The sequence below is a fragment of the Taudactylus pleione genome, unplaced genomic scaffold (genome assembly GCF_031769625.1).
Source record: "Taudactylus pleione unplaced genomic scaffold, aTauple2 ptg000061l, whole genome shotgun sequence".
Taxonomy (NCBI): Eukaryota; Metazoa; Chordata; class Amphibia; order Anura; family Myobatrachidae; genus Taudactylus; species Taudactylus pleione.
In genome coordinates, this window is record NW_028284463.1 from 14911000 (window position 1) to 14932681 (window position 21682).

General features: G+C 46.5%; 1 protein-coding gene across 1 annotated transcript; it reads left to right on the plus strand.

The window, feature by feature from the left end:
* The first annotated feature begins 598 nt into the window (after positions 1-598).
* Positions 599-21478, plus strand: RPL3L (ribosomal protein L3 like). Its single transcript, XM_088464934.1, has 10 exons — positions 599-683; positions 9434-9626; positions 10932-11100; positions 11170-11305; positions 11410-11596; positions 14182-14342; positions 16433-16534; positions 17921-18016; positions 18937-19056; positions 21357-21478. Exons 1-10 carry the CDS (start codon positions 681-683, stop codon positions 21411-21413), a joined length of 1224 nt encoding a protein of 407 aa, XP_088321060.1. The 5' UTR covers positions 599-680; the 3' UTR covers positions 21414-21478.
* The last annotated feature ends 204 nt before the right edge of the window (positions 21479-21682 follow it).

Here is a 21682-nt window from a genome sequence, read left to right on the forward strand (position 1 = left end):
TTAATTCAAACTTGGCATTAAGACCTTAGGGTAAACAGGTACTTAAGCTATATATTCACTGCATCCCTCTGTTAGCTTATCTTATTTCGCTATCTTTGCACTTCCAATTATCCTTAATTTGTCCAATACCTAGAAATCTTTTTTTTACAGATGTTTCTGATTGGTTATGAACATTTTTGAAGTGTTCAGAAAGTGGATGGCTTAAGAGACCTTTTTTTTTTCAATATTAGAAATTTGTTCAGATAATTTGTTTTTTTTAGATTTGCCTTTGTCCTACCCACATATACAAGTCCATAAGTACATTACAATATGCACCTGTAAGACCAGTAATATAAAATCACTCAGGGGGAGAGCACAGCTTATTCCCTCATTCATTCATTCCCATCCTGGCGTTACCATGCTAAGAAACCTCTGACAGTATTAGTCTCTCTACGAATGGTGCCACCTTTCTAGGTTAACGTCCCCCAGGGATTAAATAAGCACTTAAGCAACTGACCTTCCCCCATTGAACGCTCTGATTAATATTGCAGGTTCCCAGCATACCCCCTGCCTCTGAAATGAATATAGAAGGGTATGAAGCTTGGTGCTAAATTTGTATCAGTAACTTCTTAAGTATCAGAGTTGGATGAGCACTTGGCAAAGCCCTCTGTCCCTCTGCAGCCAGCTCCCGGACAAGTTCTATGGTCTGTATGTCTGTCTCTATCACTGCATGGTGATTCCCGTTAACCTCTTCATAGCAACTGGATATAGCTGGGCTAAGTAGGAATAACTGTCTATTACTTTTCTTTCATATTAATGAGTCATGGACTTGTGGCAAGATGTATTTTTCCTATGGCAGCAGGTAATTTGTGTGGATGTAGTAGAAATGGAAGTTCTCGGAGAAAGTAGGTATATCATGAAAACAAGGCGTTCCTCATTGCTGTGACCACTACAGGTCATTCTTTAGTCCACTCGTATTCAGGATTAGGGCATGGTCTGATCAGCCTCAGGGCACTATCTTTCACTGTCACCCTTCACCCATCCTGTGTGCACTCCATTGATAGCGGTGAGAAGTGCCACCTGGTAAATAGGGCAAAAATGAGAGACCTTCTGTTTCTTCTCTTGTGTAGAGGTCGATCTTGATGTGCGCAGGGTGGACTATATAGGTGCGCAGGTGCTGGGGTCAGGTGTTCACGGTAAATTAAATGGAATAAAATCAAGTGTATGATTGGCTGCCATGGTTTAGGAAAAAATTGGCATAAAAAATGTAACATTAGTAAATATTGTATGGCTCTTAAAAGTACAATAGCCTCAAGGATTTTGTTATTAAATACCCTCCAGGGTTTCATTATTACAGTTATATAAAGATAGGAAAAAAGGAGTAATACTGTCTATAGTGATTAAACCCTGGCAACCAATTAGAAATTAGCTCTAAGTGATCTAGGGGAAAGCTAGACAATGAAAGATAATCTCTGACTGTAATTACATATAACTTTTTAAAAACACATAAGTAATTTATTTCATTTGCAACTAGGATAAAGATCACATATAATCCACAATGCATATGACTTATTATATAATGGGCTTTGCAATGTTTGTAAATCTTCTAGAATTAAACCTTCTAAAGAGGACAGTTAAAGAGGTTGCCCGTAGGAACCAGTTAACACTTAGCTGTCATTTTACAGAATGTACATGATAAATGATAGGTAGAAGTTGATTGGCTACATTGGGCAGCTTCTGCAATTGTCCTCTTTAGATGGTTTGATACACCCCCCCTTCCCCAGGGATAGATGTACTAAGCCTTGGAGAGATATAAAGTACCAACCAATCAGCTCCTGTCATTTTTCAAACAGCCTGTAACATGACAGTTAGGAGCTGTTTGGTTGGTACTTTATCTCTCCCCAATGCTTAGATACATCTACCTTCCCAGTCTGATGTCATGACACGTGTGTTGATCAATGGGTAGAAAACATCAGGAACGGCTTTTCATAGGTGCCAGTATCTAAAGGTGGACCACTCAGCTCATCAGGAGCCCGAAGGTTAGTTGCCGGGTGTGACATGAGGTTGCTCACCTCTGCAGAAACCGGCCTCTGGAGGATGAACTACATGGCCAGCCCCCCCTAACGTATTGATGTATTGTTACACCCCTGGGCCGCACCCTTTGAGAACCCTTCATTACTGAATATTATCTTCCTGTTTTGTGGTGTCACACACTGACATTGGATACCCGATCTTATGAGTGAGCAAATGGATTTGTGAGCCAAGGTGGAGGCGCCTGCTGAACTTGATAGCAGTTGAGCGGATTGTGAGTGTTTCTTTCTGTGTGTGGATTGCACTTAGGGGGAAAGTCTTGCGGAGGCGTTCCCCGTATTCATCACTTAGCTTGTTCCTTGAATTCTATGGCTGTGTAGAGTTGTCAAAAACCTAACCTTGCATTGTAGGAGAAAAAAAACAAAAGGTTAATGGTTCATAGCAACCAAAAACCAAAGAACTCTATATGGGTGCACTCTATAAATGCATATAAAACATAACTTTTAATATCAGAATACGGTATAAAAAGGACTTACACAGGTATGAGACTTCCTGATCAGAAAAAGGGTGTTCAGGGTGAATAAAGAATCTATAGCAATATTAAGGTATGTACATATATGCATACGTATAATCATAGGATAGAGTTGGTCAATAGGATTCCCCAACTATTGTTTTATTGTACATGTGTCATGGTGAAGTTCTGATCGGCATTCTTTCTAAAATTGAAGGTATTATTAACTATGGATTGATGCATTATATTTGGATTTCAAACAGCTGCATAAGTTTCATTGTAACAGTGGTTATCATAATTGTTGAACCCTTTCCTTACTCGATTTCTAAGGGATTTTCATACCAACCTGAGGATTCTCTCATTGGTTGTCCTAGGCCTTATGGCATGACAATCAACAGCAGAAATTGGGGTTGAAGACGGGAATCTCTCTCTTACTATATTATCTTGGGACTACCACGCCAGCAGATCTCTCACTCCTTCTCCTCTACAAATTGTGTATGAGACTGAGCAGCAGAGCCTGGTTGTGGAATCTTTAGCCCCCCCTGAACTATACATCTTATTTTGGGTTTATGAGATAACCCTATTATAATCATAATATATTCCTCTATACTTTCCCAGTGGTCCTCATTTCATCCTATCGAATCGCCCATTTGATGTCCAATACCATTTTGGCAAGACAACTCAGGGTGACAATTGGGGTTGTGGACAAGTACCACTGTTGACTATTATTCTTAGAGGTTACCTGACTAGGAGATCTCTCACTCCATTTCCTCCACCTTGAGTGTGAAAGGAGCAGCAGAGCCTAGTTTTGGATCTTATACCCCTTACCTTTTCTATTTTATTATTCCTGTTACAACCCGATTTGGGTATTATTACATATATCTGCTCATCCATATTGTCATAGAGTACAATTTCTACAACTTGTGATCTGGTGTTTTTATATTGTCATACATGTTTCATGTTGTATTGTCCTCTATATGTATATTTTTCTGTATATTTCGCCCTTTTCTATCTGGGTTATTGTAACCGAGATTTCTTTATTCACCCTGAACACCCTTTTTCTGGTCAGGAAGTCTCATACCTGGGTAAGTCCTTTTTATACGGTATTCTGATATTAAAAGTTATGTTTTATATGCATTTATAGAGTGCGCCAATATAGAGTTCTTTGGTTTTTGGTTGCTCTGAACCATTAACCTTTTGTTTTTTCGTAACCGTAGTATACAACTCTGGGTAGCACCACCACTCCATCATTGATAGTGATATTTTGAATCGTATAATTGTCGGAGGTGGCTAGAGCACATTGATCTCATATTATTTATTTAGATCTACCTAGGATTGGTGCGGTGGTTTTTCTTGTCCCTACTTTTCCCTCCCTGTTTTTTTCATATTGTAGGAGAAATGTTTCAAAGTTTGAATGAATGAAAAGAGTGGCTTAATAGTGTTGGTTTGTTGGACTTTTTTACTTGTCTTCAGTTTTACTGTTTTCACCATATGTGTTTCCCATAGTATCCACAAACCCATGAATATAGACACTGATTGTTTTGGCGGGACAGTTTTCAAAAAGCAGGAAGTAGTCAAACTCGGGCCTCAGGACCCCAAATGGTTCATATTTTCCAGGTCTCCTCACAGAAGCACAAGTAAAGCAATTAGCTCCACCTCTGGATCTTTTAAAATGTGTCAGTGAGTAATGAATGCACCTGCTGGGTAACCTGGAAAACATGAACTGTTTGGGGTAGGGATGACTCAGTTTCAGAACCACAGATGTGGACAAATAAATGCAATATGGCCCCGTATTTTTTGTGACTTGTAAAAGAGTCTTAATCAACAACCAGACCAGTTTTGTCCGCTTTAACTGTATACAGCGTGCTTCTTCAAGTGCTGAAACTGGACAACTGGTCCACTATTTCATGGCCCCCTTGTGATGACCATCCCTACTCTGTGCGTGAGAAGCAAATTTACTGATTTCAGCATTACAGTCCCAACTTGGAGACCCTGAAAAGGTTGGGGCATACATGGAAGAGGGAGGAGCTTACATGGAAAAGGTGGGGACTTACATGGAAGAGAGTGGAGCTTTCATGCAAGATGGTGGGCTTCCCGACTGCTTAATCCCGGCAAGGTACAAATGACAGGCGTCAAAATCTCGACACCTGTCACTAGACCTACGCCAGGAGGCCGACATCCGGCTTACCGATCGAAGGTAAGCTGGGCGCGGACATCCGCGGGGGGGAGGGTTAGGTTATGTGCTCCCGGGAGGGACTTAGGGCTAGGCACCCCCCCCGGGAGGTTAGGGTTAGGATAGGGGAAGGAAGGGGTTAATGTTAGGCACCCCCGGGGGGAGGTTAAGGTTAGGCACCCCCCCAGGAGACTTAGGGTTAGGTTGCGGGGAAGGTGGGGTTAGGTTTAGGCACTTAGAGGGGGGTTAGGGTTAGGCACATGGGGGGGAGGTTAGGGTTTAGTACCCCTAAAGGAGGGTTAGGGGGGTAGAATTAGGTTAGTTTATACTTACCTTTAGGACGATCGGGATTTCCTCCTCTGTCGGGATGCCGGTGTCGGGATTAGAATGTGACCGGCGGTAAATCATAGTGATCCCGGTGGGGGGTTACATGGAAGAAGTTGGGGCTTATATGGAAGAGGGAGGAGCTTACATGGAAAAGGGTGAAGCTGACATGGAAGAGGGTGAAATTACATAGGAAAGGGTGTGGCTTAAATGGAAAAGGGTGTGCTTACATCATGGAAGAGGGAGAAGCTTACATGGAAAAGGGTGAAGCTGACATGGAAGAGGGTGAAATTACATAGGAAAGGGTGGGGTTTAAATGGAAAAGGGTGTGCTTACATCATGGAAGAGGGAGAAGCTTACATGGAAAAAGGTGGAGCTTACATGGAAGAGGGTGGCATTACATGGGAAATGGTGGAGCTTCAATGGAAGAGGGTGGGGCTTACTAGAAAAAAGGGGTGAGGTTTTGCAGCAAAGGGCATTTCGTTAGTGGGTGTGGGTTTCTGAGAATTAGTGACCCGGTTTCCATGGATCAGGGACTGGACTCATTTTGTCTGGATAAGCATTGGAAGATATACCAGGCACGAGAGTGGTATGATTTGTTGATGTGTAGAATGTGGGAAAAGCATCATGTTTAAAGCTATAATGCCGACACTGTGCCCACCACTGTAGAGCATGATTCAATGAGCATTTAATACAATAAAAGCAGTAATTTATCCTTAATACCAGCAGAGGGCAGGCTCGCTGGCAGCAATCTCAGCATATAACTATATACTTACCATGTTAGGATGTAAGATATTATTTGTACTAGTCATTTTTATATAAGCAACAGATTGGCTTCACCCTTGTTTGCATGAGACGGCCCCGGGCTGCAGTTTTACGTGGTCCTCCTGACTCCATGTGCAATGAGAGTATAAATAAGATGGTATATTTACAGGCTGGTGACCTTAGAGGAGCAGGTGGATCAGTTTACAGCTCGGCGTTACTACAGAACGACGCCCGTCCTCTTTACACTCTGCATTCATTATGAAGAGCTGTTGGACCAGTTCCAGATGAGAATTTTTAAAAAAACTTTTTTTTGAACTACGCTACACAGAAACTTAGGTCTTTTTTTTATCATTGCCTCCATGAGAATGGAAATGAGACCGTCTGCCTTTCCTCGCCTGTTCCTGTTTATGAGTTTTTCTTTAGGAATATAAAGCTTTTTCTAGGGGCATATCTGAAGTTTCAAAATGCTGCGAATGCATTCACTAAATACTGGAGGGAGCCTGACGGTGTAAAATGTAGAGTCGGCTTTCACGTTTTAGAGAGGGATTTTTTTTTACTCAGCAGGAAATTTAAAACGGCAATATTACTCAAAGCACAACATGGAGTGTTTTGCTGCGAATAGTATTGACGTTTTAAATTTCCCACTTAAATGCGCTGAGAAGTGACGGCGACTTGCTTAGTAAAATGACTCCGAAGTCTTGCTAGAATCCTAATTGCAGTCTACATTGAGATTTTTTTTCATGGAACTTTTATTGTGTTATTTTTTTTTTTTTATGTATCAAGACACTGGTTACTACAGCAGCCATTTAGTCACACGGAGAAAACCAGATAGGTTTTAACGGCGCATTCATACAAAAATCCAGGCCGTTGGCGAAGCTGCTTCTTAGTGCAAGTGGTTACCTGAGGCGGCTGTCACAGACAGCATTTATTGGAGTCACATTGTCACACAGGAAATATATTTAAAAACAAATGCCAATCTACTTAAAGCAAAAGTTAATTAACTATGGGGCTGATTCTGCAGAGGACGCAGATTGGGATCCTCACGTAGATGCTCAGGTATCTGCTCATGTGCAAGACCCGTTCTGCGTGTGTGTGTGCAGAACGGGTCCTGCGAGATTGCAAGCAGGAACCCCATGTGCCTCCCTGATTAACAGGCAGAGGTGTTTGTAGGGCAGTGAAGGGGCATGGTCCAGGATACCCTGCGTACCTAGAAATGGGGGGGTGTGGTCCCTGTTTTCTGGGAGGATCGAGGCCAGGGTCTGCGTCTATGGACGCAGACTTCCTGGATTCGCAAGCCGGTCAGCCTGCATAAGGTAAGACATGCTCCTTAGCTAGCTGGTGCCACACAACATCGCGACCGATGGTCATGATGGTGATCCCATGCTGCGAAACCAGTCACAGCGCTGGGATCGCAGATGCTGACGGGAGGCGTCTCTTCACTTCAGACGCCTCCTGCAGCCTTTCAATTTTAGCAGGACGGAGTTGTAAGGACCCAAACGGCGAGGCAGACGGAACCTGTCCCGATCTGTCTTTCCGCAAACATTCCAGAATGGCAAGTAGGCGGTGACATTGCGAGTGCACGTGATCTCCCTGATTTGTGGGTGCGTCATGGGAGTGTAGTTTGCGTGTATCTAAAGCTCTGTGCGATTCTCAGTCATGCGTACGGGGAAGGGACGCCTGTCTCTTGCGCCGAGCATGTGGCCGGTGTAAGTGCAGATGCTAATGATGACGGTTGCGGCGTCCAGCGTAAAATCAATAAGCAGCTCGTGTTTCCGCTTGCAGATGCAGAAATCATTACGTTAGACCTACCTATTCTTGCATTAGCGTAAGGTAGTAAATCTGGCCTCCATGACTGCCCGCACTTACAGCCGCGTTACGGGCTTTGGAATGCCCCTCTTCACAGCGTGCAGGTTCTTAGCACAATCCCCCAGCCCCACGCCACCACCATCACCTCTTCCCTGCCATCACCTGAGGAGCTTCCTGATTGGTTCTGAGTGAAACAGCAAGTTACACTCTCCTCAGGAAGATGCTTGAGTGCAGCAACCTAATGTAACAAACCCATAGACATTATCTTGCAGCAGTAGTGATATCTCTATCCCACACACACACACACAGATTTTGCAAAGGGAACACTGAGTTGTAAGAGTGCATCTTGAAAAACAATGACTTTGTGTTACAAAGGTACAAAATGTTTTCAAAAAAACAAATATAAAAAATCTATGTGGGAGCTGTTTCTGCTGGTTTAGGGTTTTTGTCGTTTTATAGATGCCTGATGCAGTTTGTTGCATTTAAAATAAATGGTTCTCAGGAACAAATGGGACTTCAGTGTCTGTAACATGACCCATATGCTACTGTTGCCAATCAAAAAGCTCCTGAGCGCTGCATGTGGACCCAAATACACCATTTTTCAATGCGCTTTTTTTCTAGAATTTGCTCATTTTGAAACGGATTGCACTTCAGCCCCACTATATAGGCAACATGTAAATTATGTACTAAGCCTTGAATGGAGATAAAGTAGACGGAGACAAACTACCAACCAATCAGCTCCTAACTGTCACTTTACAGGCTGTGTTTGAAAAATTACAGGAGCTGATTGACTGGTACTTTCTCTCTCCACTTTATCTCTCTCCAAGGCTTAGTACATAGAGCCTGATTCAGTAAGGATCGCTATTGATATCGCAGCTGCGATTACGTACACAGTTCAACTGCAATAGTATGCTAATTTATTGCCATCGCTATAACATAAGGACGCCCACCTTACCTTACACACATCCGTAATGTTTAGCAAGACCGAGAAACCATCGGTACAATCGAGTACCATCGCAGCCTCACGCACACTTGCACAAGCTCTGACCTTACTCAGAAATTGCTAACCTCATCGCACGCTATGAGGCCTCAGGCTGCGTATGGCATCTCAGTGGATAATTTAAGCACGCCCATGCAACGGCGTTCAAACGCACTGGCATGCCTGCATTTGGCCAACACCCTGCCCCCCCACCCCCGTCACCACCCAGAAACGGCTCTTCCTGTCAATCACCTGCGACGGGTTTGCGTGGTCTCTGCGATCACAGTCCTGATCCAGAGTTGCCTACCTTTTCAGATCTCTTCCCGGGAGAAGCCTGGGTAAGAGAAGCAGGAGGGGGGTGATGGGGGTGGGGCCTGATGAGTCGCATCATTAAGCCCCGCCCCCTCGCGGTAAAATTGACGCGATATTCTAGAATTTGCATAGGGGCGGGGCCAAATGACATGATTCATGTAGAATCATGTTTTAAGCCCCGCCCCCTACATGGAGACCCGCGATCGCCGCGGGTATTCTCATTCTTCCCACTTCACTAGGAAGTGGGCAGAATGCGGGAGAAATGCCTACCCTTCCGGGGGTGCGGGGGGTTACCCGAAAAATCGGGAGCCTCCCGCGAAAACCGGGAGGGTAGGCATGTATGTCCTGATCACAGTGGCTGGTTCGCGCATGCGCACTGCGATGCATGCGCAGAACGCAACAATCGGCCAATTGCGTGCAGATTAGCAACTGCGATCCAAGTTGAATCATGCCCATAGACCCCTGTGTACTGTACAGACTAAAAGCAACTGTTATCCACATGAGAATGGGCATGTACTAAACTGCTGCATATTCTCCCCAATATCCTTTATAGTCTCATCGTAAGTTTTCGGCCCCACGTCATGGCCACCTGGGGTTTCTTCCCCACAAGCGCAGCAAGCGCCACCGCGGCAAGGTGAAGACGTGGCCCAAGGATGATCCTACTAAACCCGTCCACCTTACGGCCTTCCTTGGGTACAAGGCCGGGATGACTCACACTCTGCGGGAGATCCACAGACCAGGACTCAGTACGTAGAGCATTAAGAGTGACATAAAAATGATATATCACAGTCCTAGATCTACAATGCTCTCATAGCAAAATCTCGTATGCCGGGAACAACGTGATTCATAAACACTAAACACTTTCTGTTCTTCTCCCCATAGGCCTTTATATAATATTTATTTATATTTATTAGGGGTTATTATTTGTAGCGGCAAGAAGGCAAGTACAATCCAACTTAAAGTTGTGCGAAGGTGGGCAAGCCCCCTAAATTGGATGCGTTAGTCATGACTGAACGTTAATGCAATGTCGCTGATTTGTATTGATCCTGGCCCTTTTTTTCAAAGGTAGTAGTATAGCTTACTACAGTTGTTCTCATCTCCAGTTCTCCAGCACCCTCAACATGTCATGTTTTCCGGATTTCTTTAATCATGCACAGGTGAGTTAATCTATTTTCATCGGTCAGTAATTATCTCACCAATTTTCCCAGACAGAAATCTTAAAAACATGACCTGTTGTGGGTACTTGAGGACTGGAGTTGAGAACCACTGGTTTATTAGATTCACATTTTACTCAGATTGTGCCAGATTAGGGTTCAGGGATGCAGTATTGGACTGGCCCACCGGGGTACTGGGGAAATCTCTGGTGGGCCCCACTGCTTGAGGGCCCCACCCACTCCTGTAGGGGTGGAGCAGGCTCATGAATGCTTCTATGGAAACTACACTAATGTTAGCCCTACTGCCAATCAAAGTGGGTGGTGCTCACAAACCCCTGCCACCTCGTTTGGGCCCTGTTCTTTGCATGTCCTCTCTAATGGTTGGTCAAGTCCATCTGTTTTGGCTGGCCACACCCCCTCTGTTGGCTGGTCACACGGCTTAAGCTTGGGCGCCTACCACTGCATTTCCTGGTGGGCCCTTCATGCACCACTCTGACACTGGGAGATGTATCAAGCCTTGGAGAGAGATAAAGTAACCAATCTGCTTCTAACTGCCATTACAAAGACTATGCATGATAAATGACAGAAGCTCTCTCCAAGGCTTGATTATAAGGGGTCTATTTACTAAGCAGTGTTAGGATACAGAGTGAAAATTGATAAGAAATTGATAAGGTGCCAGCCAATCAGCTCCCAACTGTCATTTTTCAAACACAGCCTGTGAGATGAGAGTTGGGAGCTGATTGGCTGGCACCTTATCACTTTCTTATCACTTTTTACTCTGTCTCCTAACACTGCTTAGTAAATAGACCCCATATTTCCTTATGTATATTAATGTATATTATTATCCAGACAATTTCAACTATGTTACTAATTACATTTATTTATTTATCATCTCAGAGATTTCCAAGCGGGAGGAGGTGGAAGCAGTGACAATCATCGAAACACCCCCGATGATTGTGGTGGGGATAGTGGGGTACGTGGAGACCCCTCGGGGTTTGCGGAGTCTGAAGACCATTTTTGCAGAGCATATTAGCGATGAGTGCAGGAGACGCTTCTACAGGAACTGGTGAGAGCCCTTTGGACAAAGTGATCTGGCATCTGGCCTCCTTCTTACAATATATCCTTTATCCTGCAGGTATAAGAGCAAGAAAAAGGCCTTTACCAAATATTGTAAGAAATGGCAGGACGAGGAAGGCAAGAAGCACATGGAGAAGGACTTTGCAGCCATGAAGAAGTACTGCAAGGTCATCCGGGTTATCATACACACACAGGTGAGGCGCGTTGGCGGGACGAAGGGCAGGAGACTGGCGCATGAACTCATTAGCTTGATTCGCTTTCCCTTTGAGTCAGCGGTCTGACTGTCTGCCCCATGCAGATGAAGCTGCTGCCCTTGCGGCAGAAGAAGGCCCACGTGATGGAGATCCAGCTAAACGGCGGAACCGTGGCTGAGAAGGTAGACTGGGCCCATGAGAAGTTGGAGAAGCAGATCCCAGTCGGCACTGTCTTCGGGCAGGACGAGATGATTGACGTCATTGGAGTCACCAAGGGGAAGGGGATGAAAGGTGACTACATATAGATATTTGCTGTGTACAACGCTTTTGAGATGAGACGCCTACCGCCGGCTTCTCAGGTCTGCGTTCGAAGATGTTTAAGGTTTATCATATGTCCGATGGTCCATCCGATGTTCCTGATGTTGATCCGATGGTGCATCTTCAAACGTAGGCTCACAATGTCCACCACAACTAACCTGCCGGAGCCAGTGAATCTGCATCGGAAGATGCAGTCGCTGGCTTTGGCACACTCGCAAAACGGCGGGGACACGCCTCCATTTTCTAGAACACTCCCTGTCACCACCCCCAGGTGCCTGCAAGATGTCAATCACACTATGAGTAACACCACAATGCAACGGAAGCTGCAAAACCATCGCTTCACCTGCGCATTGCAGCACCGAAACATGCTCAGAACAGAAAACATCGGTCCTTTGCGACCGAATAGAAGAGCGTCCACCTCTGAAACACCCTCCTTGTTCTGCGCATGTATATTAATGATTACTTGTGGCAAACTCAGAACATATATACGCTGCAGAGGTGGAAGGGCACGCATCTCAGAATGTATACGCCTCGGTCTGTATATGCTTAAAAATACACTAGTTACAGGGTTTGGTGCTGGGCTCTATTTACTACAATCCACATTTGTAATGCAGATTGTAGTGCGATATTACCGACTGAGGACGCTCGCAAGCGGGTCGATGGCACCCAAATGCGCATGCGCACAACGGAGATCGTGCACATGCGCGAGACCCGGCGAGCGACGGGGAAGCCGTCGCTCGGGGTCTTGCACCAAAGGGGGCGTGCTGTCGATGGTGATTGACAGCACGCCCCCTTTGGTGGGCGTGCCGGGGGCGTGGCTGCCCAGACGGAGGCGTAACCATGGGAACGCCTACCGTCTGGGTCCGGCCCCACTGACATCACTAGTGATGTCAGTGGGAGTGCTTTTGGCTCTGATAGAGCCAAAAGCACTCCAGAGCTTGCGGCAGCGAGACCCTACTGCAGGGTCTCGTCGCAAGCCCGATGGTCCCGATGGTCTTGACCATCGCGACCATCATCATGGATGCTCGCATAAGCTGTGGGTGGTCACCCACAGCTATGCGAGCAGCCAGGAGGCCGCACCAATTTTAGGTAGGCCGACCCTGATTCAGAGCGAGCGCTCTGGTCAGAGCGTCCGGCTCTGAATCAGGCCCTGAATTCGCATTGCGAATTCAGGCAATATCACAGGGATTTACTACAAATCCCTTGCAGGGACTGAGCTTGCGATAAAGCTCTGTCCCTGCGAATCCCCTCCGGAGCCTTATCACAGTATTTTCGCAAAAAATACCGTGCCCCCCCTGTCACCAAGCCTCCGCCCCCATCACTAAGCCCCACCCCCCGCGATCGCGGACCCCCCCTCCCTCCCCACCTGTGACCCCCCCTCCCTTAATTACACTTACCTGCAGTTATCGGGCCTCCTGTGATGTCCTCTGTCACTCTGGTCAGGTGACATCCCAAACTGCACTGGGACCCTGTCAGGTGACAACCGGGCCCCAGTGCACCATGGGAGACCAGCTGACCAGAGGGAGGACATCACCGGAGCCCTGAACTCCGGTCCCTGGACTCAGGTAAGTTTTTTTTTTTTTTTTAATTTTATCTTTTTTTTTTACAGTGTATTAGCGTGTGGTCTGTGTAGACCACACAGCTGATTACTGGGGCTGGCTCCGGGCTCTGCTCTGACTGTTATAGCGGAGCAGGAGTCCAGTAACCGGGGGAGACCCTGGATAACGCCACCTCCAGGTGGCGTTATTATCACAGGGCTTTCCCCGGTATTTTTTCACAATTTATTTTTAGTAACTTTGGCCAGATCACATTTCCCATTACAATTATGGGAAATATGATCTGCTTACTAAAAATAAGTGATACTTAGGGGTTGGAGTAGAATGTTACGAACTCTACTCCAATTGCCATGTGATACTAAAATAATGTGAAAAGGGTATGAAAACACCCTTTTCCACATTATTTTAGTAAAAATAATGTTAGTAAATAGAGCCCTTTATCACTCAAGTATTCAGGTTCAAAGTTACCTGTTTTGGGGCGATTATGGCTTGGGGCAGTGGTTCCCAAACTGTGCGTCGTGGCACCCTGGGGTGCCTTGGGACACTTGCAGGGGTGCCTCAGCTTGGTGGTCCAGCAGCATATTACATTATTTATGGTCAATGTAATGTAAATATGTGGACAAACAGAGGCGCAAACCTGTCCATCACCACATAACGGAGCCTAAGGATGACAGGTCAGCACAATTTACTTCACTTTACTACTTTATTAAAAAATGTTCTGAATTTCTCAATAATAAACTTTTGGCTTAGGGGTGCCGTGAAAACAATACTGATACTCTAGGGTGCCATGGTTCCGAAAAGTTTGGGAACCACTGGCTTGGGGTATAGACCATTAGCCTTAAAAGGAGTGATCCTGACCTGGTTACAACCTGCAGACCTTTCAACATCATCGCAATATGATTAGAAAATGTCCAGTTTAAAGACATCCTCCTCTGCATTAGTCCATTTCCTGAGATGTCCTAGTTTATGTTGCTAGCAGTATAATTATTCTCTAACACTCAGGTGTAACCTCGCGTTGGCACACCAAGAAGTTACCCCGTAAAACACACAAGGGGCTGCGCAAGGTGGCTTGTATCGGAGCCTGGCATCCAGCTCGCGTTTCCTATACCATAGCCCGGGCTGGCCAGAAGGGCTATCACCATCGCACCGAGATCAACAAGAAGGTAATTCACAGACATGCGATAGATGGATGTAAAAAAACAGACCTCCTTAGTGATCTGTATATAGACCCATTGATGATGAAGAGCTATTTATAATACACTTAATGAGGATTTACATATTTTCTGTCATGGTCTTACTAAATCAGATTTCACACCTCACCATTCAGTAGACTGCTGTTTTATTTGTCTCTGTTCCAAAGGGGTCTATGTACTAAGCCTTGGAGAGAGATAAAGTGGAGGCTGATAAAGTACCAACCAATCAGCTCCTAACTTTTGTTTTTAAACATAGCCTGTAAAGTGACAGGAGCTGATTGGTTGGGACATTATCTCTGTACACGTTATCTCTATCCAAGGCTTAATAAATAGATCCCTCTGTACATAGACCCCACAATCCCTTCTCTCCTACCAGAGCCCTGTGCTCTCAGAATACAATAGATTAGAAGCATGGGGCCTGATTCAGAGCCGTTCGCTATTTGCGGTCGTTCGTTCAAAAACAAGGGGTGGCTATTCAAATGATCAGTTCGCAAATTGCAGTCTGTTCACACCTCTAAGTCTGAATGAGCGAGCAAAACATACGCTCGTTTATTTGTTAAAAACGCCCCCTGGCCGCACGCACCATACGTCATGTCCGCTATTTATTAGATTAATCGAGTACATCGACAAGCGTATGAACTGCTCGCTATTCTTGTGGTTGGTTTTTGCTACCACAATCTTGCGAGCAGTTCTGGCTATAAAATAACCCAGTGACGTGGTCAATGACGCTGCTGTATTAATTATGCACACCCATAAAACGCCCGTTTTGACCTTTAAGCACGCCTGCGTTCGGATCTCCACTCCCCATTTTCAAGCACCTTCCCTTGTTACCACCCACATATGCCTCATTCTGTCACTCAAAATAGCAGGCATTCGCTATATTGCGAGCACATGAATTTCGGCCGCACTGACTGGTTCGCGCATGCGTATAACGATCCGTACGCATGCGCAGATGTGCGAACATCGCTCGGAACGAGCGTACTGCCGCTAGCGAGTGGCTCTGAATGAGGGCCATGGTCTCGTGGCCAGAGATTGGAGGACACCATTGGTGAGAACATCAGGGATCACTGAATGCAGGCAATGAGGTGGTAAAACACCCTGTTTGATCATCTGTCCTTATTTATCCAGGCCACAACCTGTGCACTTCTGTGTCTCAGCACCATGGTGGTAGAAGTATCACAGGTTGACTCTGGCGCACAGTAAATAAGTGTTAATCATATACTGTACATTAATAATGCATACTGAGAAAATAAGAATTGCGTTATATATCTATGGTTAGTTACATGGCAATACACACCTTGCTGAAAATGAACGCACTACAGCACCTAATCAGTTTGTACAATGGCCCTCATTCAGAGCCGCTCGCTATTTGCGGTCGTTCGTTTTCTAAAAAGGGGTGGCTATTCAAATGAACCGTTCGCACTTTGCGGTCTGTTCACGCCTCTAAGTCTGAACGAGCGAGCAAAACATGCGAACGTAATTTTGAAAAATACGCCCCCTGGCCGCTCGCACCATACGTCATGTCCGCTATTTATTAGATTAATCGAGTACATCGACCAGGGTATGAACTGCTCGCTATTCTTGTGGTTGGTTTTTTCAACCACTATTTTGCGAGCAGTTCTGAGTTAAAAAAAACCAAGTGACGTGGTCAATGACGCTGCTGGATTAATTATGCACACCTATAAAACGCCCGTTTTGACCTTTAAGCACGCCTGCGATCGGATCTCCACTCCCCGTTTTCAAGCACCTTCCCCTGTTACCACCCACATACGCCTCATCCTGTCACTCAAATTATCAGGCATTCGCTATTTTGTGAGCACATGAATTTCGGCCACACTGACTGGTTCGCGCATGCGTATAACGATCCGTACACATGCGCAGTTGGGCAAACATCGCTCGGAGTGAACGAGCTGCCGCTTACGAGTGGCTCTGAATCAGGCCCAAAGTACTTAGTATCATTAATAGGGGCAGCTTACCAAAAGTAATGTCAGGTTCACATTTACACAAGAGCAGGAATACTGACCGCTCATCTTGCAGAAGGTATCTATGTTTCCCTATAGATTTATCGTATTGGCAGAGGAATCCATATGCAGGATGGTAAAGTTGTGAAGAACAATGCAGCAACACAGTATGATATCACAGACAAGTCCATTACCCCTTTGGTGAGTAGAGAATGAGGAGTGCCTGCCCCATTACAGCGCTTTCTGAATTTTGGATGTATTTTGCAGACTGGTCATTCCAGTAATCCATATTACTTATTCCAATAACCATAGTAAATACATTCAAAACAAGCAGGGGGGGGACAGGTGCAAAGGTCAAGGTAACAATCTAACGGGCGAATAAGTGCCTGGAAACTAGGAACTAGTGACCATTTTGAGGCACGAGGCACTGGGGCTAAGTCAGAGGCATTTCCGATGTCAGACACAGTGGAGCCAGTTTGTGGATACTGCACATGCATCTACGTGGCCATATGCACGTGTCCCGATTGTGGGCCTGATTAAGAGATGGGCACTGTGACAATGTTTATCCAGTTGGGTGAATATCGGTAGTCTGAGCATGTGGCAAGTTACATTACCATCGGCAGTCGCAGCGACTATGGTGCTGACAGTGAGCGCCTCCAGTGGTGTCCCTCCCCGCAGTAGGGATGGCTATCGACTATCGATGATTAATAATCATCAATGGTTTATGGGCGATGTCAAATGTTTTTCCCATCGATGGGGGAGAAACAGATGGTCTCCCTCCATCGATGGATGAACATAACCAAATAGTTTTTTTTGTTTTTTTTTCTTCAAAGTGTCAGGACACAGAGCGTAGCTCTGCCCCCGACACCCGCGAAGCCACGCCCCCGTTCTGATTGGCCCACGAGCCAGTCAGTCATGGAACAGGGATAACCATCGGTTGGTGAAGCCATCGATGGTTATCCATTGCATAGTTGCTTACCATCGATGGCACTTTCTATTTTGCCATCGATGGTAACCATACCAATGGCCATCCCTGCCCCGCGGTGTCACCCAGGGTGAGGTGGAATGCTGTGTGCGGGGCATAGTCTTGTGCTACCTAAAAGGGGAGTGACCTCACAGACAGGGTGTGGCCACATGTGAAGGGTCCCAGTAATAACGGGACCACGGAAACCCCCGTGGTCCCGTTATTACTGGGGGGGGGGTGCCTGAGGTGCGGATTGCCCTGTGTGCAGTGCCGTCCGGCTCCCTTACAGTGTCAGGAGTCGAGTGCAGCACTTAATTATACAGTGCAGCACCCGGCTCCTGTCACTGAGGGGGAGTTTGCACCTTGGTGTCGCCCCTCGGCAGGTGACACCCGCATGCGGCCCGCACCCCCCTTGTGACGCCACTGAGCGCCTCGATTCTTGCAAATTAGGACGCACGAATATACACAAGCAAAGGGCTTTGTAGCGGCATTTGCATTAAGACGCAGATGTTCCACTGTCAATTGACGCTGCCGCATCAGTTTCTGCGCCCACCTCTGAATCAGCTCCACTGTGTGTGGGTCACACTTTACCATATCCCATTTCCTTCTCGTTTTATCCGCAGGGAGGTTTCCCGCACTACGGCCAAGTGAACAACGATTACGTCATGCTGAAAGGCTGCGTTGTGGGGAGCAAGAAGCGGGTTCTCACTCTCAGGAAGGTGAGTGTCATGGTAACTGGACTATACCAGGTCCGACAGTGAGTACAGAGTCCTGGATAATGTATATCGTGCATCACAAACTTTCTCTGCTTCTGCTACAGACCATTTATCATTTGAGAAGACTAATTCTGGGCAAAGTAGTCCCTATCCTTAACCCACCCCAGTTCTGCACAGGAGACCCCTGCTTCTTAACAAAGACTTCTGGGAAGTAGGATGTAACTGAGCTGGACAATGGTTCCAGACAATCTTATCCATATTTTCTCACATGCTATAAGAGCTCACAGCCGGACCCACAGGTCAAATTCATGGCCATCCCAATCTTATGTGTGTGAGAGGGATGTGCCCACCTCACCCAAAGTTGCTTAATGGTTAATGCCCTCTCGGAGCATTGACCATTGCTGGATCAGGTTGCAATAACCTGGCCCGATCCATTCTACGTCATTAGTAGGAAGCATGGCTGTATGCAGATGGCGCGATCCATGTGCTGCGAGACTCTGGCTCAATTGCTCCGTATGTCTGAAAGATACATGCTTCATCCTTTATTCTCCAATTTCCCCAATTTTATTAAATCAGCAATTAAAAATAATCTAAGTACTCTGCAAGGAAAGAGCCGGCTCCCTACAGGCAGTGCTGCTGATCCAAATGCTATCAGGTTGGATAATGACCAATTAGCACATGGCAGGTCATTGGCCATTCTCCTAATAGTAGGAAGGAAGTCCCCATATTCCATCCTGATTTGTGTCCGTCTGCGCAATGACCATTTTGTGCCACGTGGTGGCGCCACAAGCCTGAAAGAGGAGGTTCAGAACAAAACTAAAATGTTGAATGTTGTGGTGAGATTAGTTCAGTGCATTCACTGAGGTTCTTATTATAATGTGTGGATTGCTGTGTTTATTATAACTGAGCTTTCTCTCCCTCAGTCATTATTGGTTCACACGAGCCGCCGCGCCCTGGAGCCCATTGAGCTGAAATTCATTGACACTACATCTAAGTTTGGCCATGGGTGCTTCCAAACAGACCAAGAGAAGAGAGCGTTCATGGTAAGGGAATGTCTGGATCACTTACATAACATTTCCAATAGCAGGGGTTATTTACTGATAGGTTAGCACAGTCCTGTTACATCCACTGCCTCAGTCAGGCTATGGCTCCTATTATCACTGATCTGCCGGAGACCAGAACTAACAGCTCAGCTGCATCTCACAGGTAAGTGCACGCAAAGCTAAGATATGTCATGGATACTTATTTCACTAGCACATGCAAAGCAGAACAATTACCTTACACGCAGATAACCGGTTTGTGGGCTGCTGTTGAACCAATGTGTATGTGCTCTATCAGCTCACTAGGTAGCACTAGGAATTTACTAGGAACCAGTGACATCACTGAGGGGTCTATTTACTAAGCAGTGTTAGGAGACAGAGGCCCTGATTCAGCGCCGGATGCTCTTTCAGCGTGCTTGCTCTGAATCAGGGCGTTTTGTTTTTTTTTTGGAGCCGACCCCCTGGCCGCGCTCGCTAAGCTGTGGGTGACCACCCATAGCTTTTGCGAGCGGCCAGGTGATGGCTTGCGACGAGACCCTTGTGGTAGGGTCTGGTTCCCGCAAGCCCCAGTGAGCTTCCTGCTCTAATAGAGCAGAAAGTTCACTACTGACATCACGAGTGATGTCAGTAGGGCCGCCCTCAAACGACAGGCGTTCCTACGGGAACGCCTCCGTTTGACCAGCCATCCCCCCTCCTTGCCTACAAAACGGGGCGAGCTGTCGATCAACATCGATAGCCGCCCTGTTTTGTTGCGAGCCCCGGTGCAAGTGATTTTTCGCTTGCTCCGAGGCTCGCGCACGAGTTGCGTGCGCACTGCCCGGCCATCGACTCGCTTGCGAGCGGGTCTGAATCAGGCCCAGAGTGAAAAGTAATAGGAAAGTGATAAGGTGCCAGCCAATCAGCTCCCAACTGTCATTTTTCAAACACAGCCTGTGAGATGACAGTTGGGAGCTGATTGGCTGGCACCTTATCACTTTCTTATCACTTTTCACTCTGGGCCTGATTCAGACCCGCTCGCAAGCGCTTGAGCGCTCGCGAGCAGGTTGATGGTGTGCTCTGCGCACGTGCAGCGGCCGCACTGCGCGTGCGCAAGCCCCGGAGAGAGAGAGAAAATCTCTTGCTCCGTGGCTCACTACAAAAGGGGCGGCTGTCGATGTTGATCGACAGCTCGTCCCGTTTTGTAGGCGTGGCCGGGTGTGGCTTCACAAACGGAGGCATTCCCAAGCGAACGCCTGCTGTTTGTGGGCGGCCCCACTGACATCACCAGTGATGTCAGTGAGAGAGCTTCCGGCTCTGTTAGAGCCAGAAGCTCTCTGGGGCTTGCGGCCACGAGACCCTACCACAAGGGTCTCGTCGCAAGCCCAATGGTCGCAATGGTCTTGACCATCGCGACCATCATCCTGGCCGCTCGCAGTAGCTGTGGGTGGTCACCAAAAAAAAAAAAAAAAACTGATTCAGAGCGAGCGCTCTTTCAGAGCGTCCATCTCTGAATCAGGCCCTGTCTCCTAACACTGCTTAGTAAATAGACCCCTGAGACTCAATGTGCCTCAGTAATGTCACTGTGTGAATTTATAGCATACTTCCAGGAGGGGGCAACCAGGTTGGCACAGCGGGGGGGCGTGGCTCAGCATAGGTAGGCGGTGCAGGGGTGTGACGACTCATTCACGTCATCATGGTCCCGTCCTGTGCTATACAATGCTGGGATTACTGGCACTTGGGACGTTGGTGGTCCCGGGCAGACATAGTGCAGGACTGGGACACTTGAATGCTCTTTTGGACGGCTGGAAGCAGCACCCGAGATTCGGGAGCCTCCCGGCTGTTCCCTGTAGAGTAGTAAAGTATGATGTATAAGCTGTATATTTAAAAATAAGTCTGTGTTTACTGTGTGTAGAGGATGGTTGTAGTCAGGGCCATATCTAGGGGTGGGTGAGTAGTAGCGGCACCCATATCATATGGCCTAGGGGGCGGTACCATTGCTGTCCCATAGTACATGTAATTGGCATGCAGAGCGCCTGGAACGGTGCCCTGTAGCCTAGAAAGCCACCAACCGGAGCATCCTTAGGACGCTTTGGGCTCTCAGCTTATCCCTGCTCCCGGTGGCCCCATCCTCTCTTTGTGATGTTACATGTTCATGGGGCGGGGCTGACACAGGGCGTACAGCATTTTCGTCCTTCTATGGCTCTGGTTACAGTATATGACTGACATAAAATAATAATGTTAATATTTTCACATTGGCATATGCTTTAAAAATGTTGTGCACTGTATTATAATACAACTTCTATCACTTATTTTTCCCCATGCAGGGACCCCAGAAGAAACATCTGATAAAAGATAAACCAGAGGCAGCTGGGACGCTGTAGATTTTGCAGTCATATATGTTTTTATTGGTCTACAAGTGGCAATAAAAATGACCCTTTAGTGATGACCTTGGTGTATTCTCTTTCATAATATTCTTTCATTTTTTTGTGTCATGAAAATAATCAGATGTGTCAGACTATAATGCTATTTACCATTTTTCCTATTTAAAAAAATAAATACAAAAAATATTAAGGCTGCTTTCATTACTTTATGATTCTGGACTACCATGGCGACCACAGTCAATTGGCACATGATGTAGTGAGCAGAGAGG

Bases quoted from the DNA above. Each gene is read 5' to 3' on its own strand.
- RPL3L (XM_088464934.1), top strand. The intron at 11,306-11,409 runs GTGAGGCGCGTT...TGCCCCATGCAG, and splicing joins GGGTTATCATACACACACAG to ATGAAGCTGCTGCCCTTGCG. The intron at 14,343-16,432 runs GTAATTCACAGA...GTTTCCCTATAG, and splicing joins GCACCGAGATCAACAAGAAG to ATTTATCGTATTGGCAGAGG.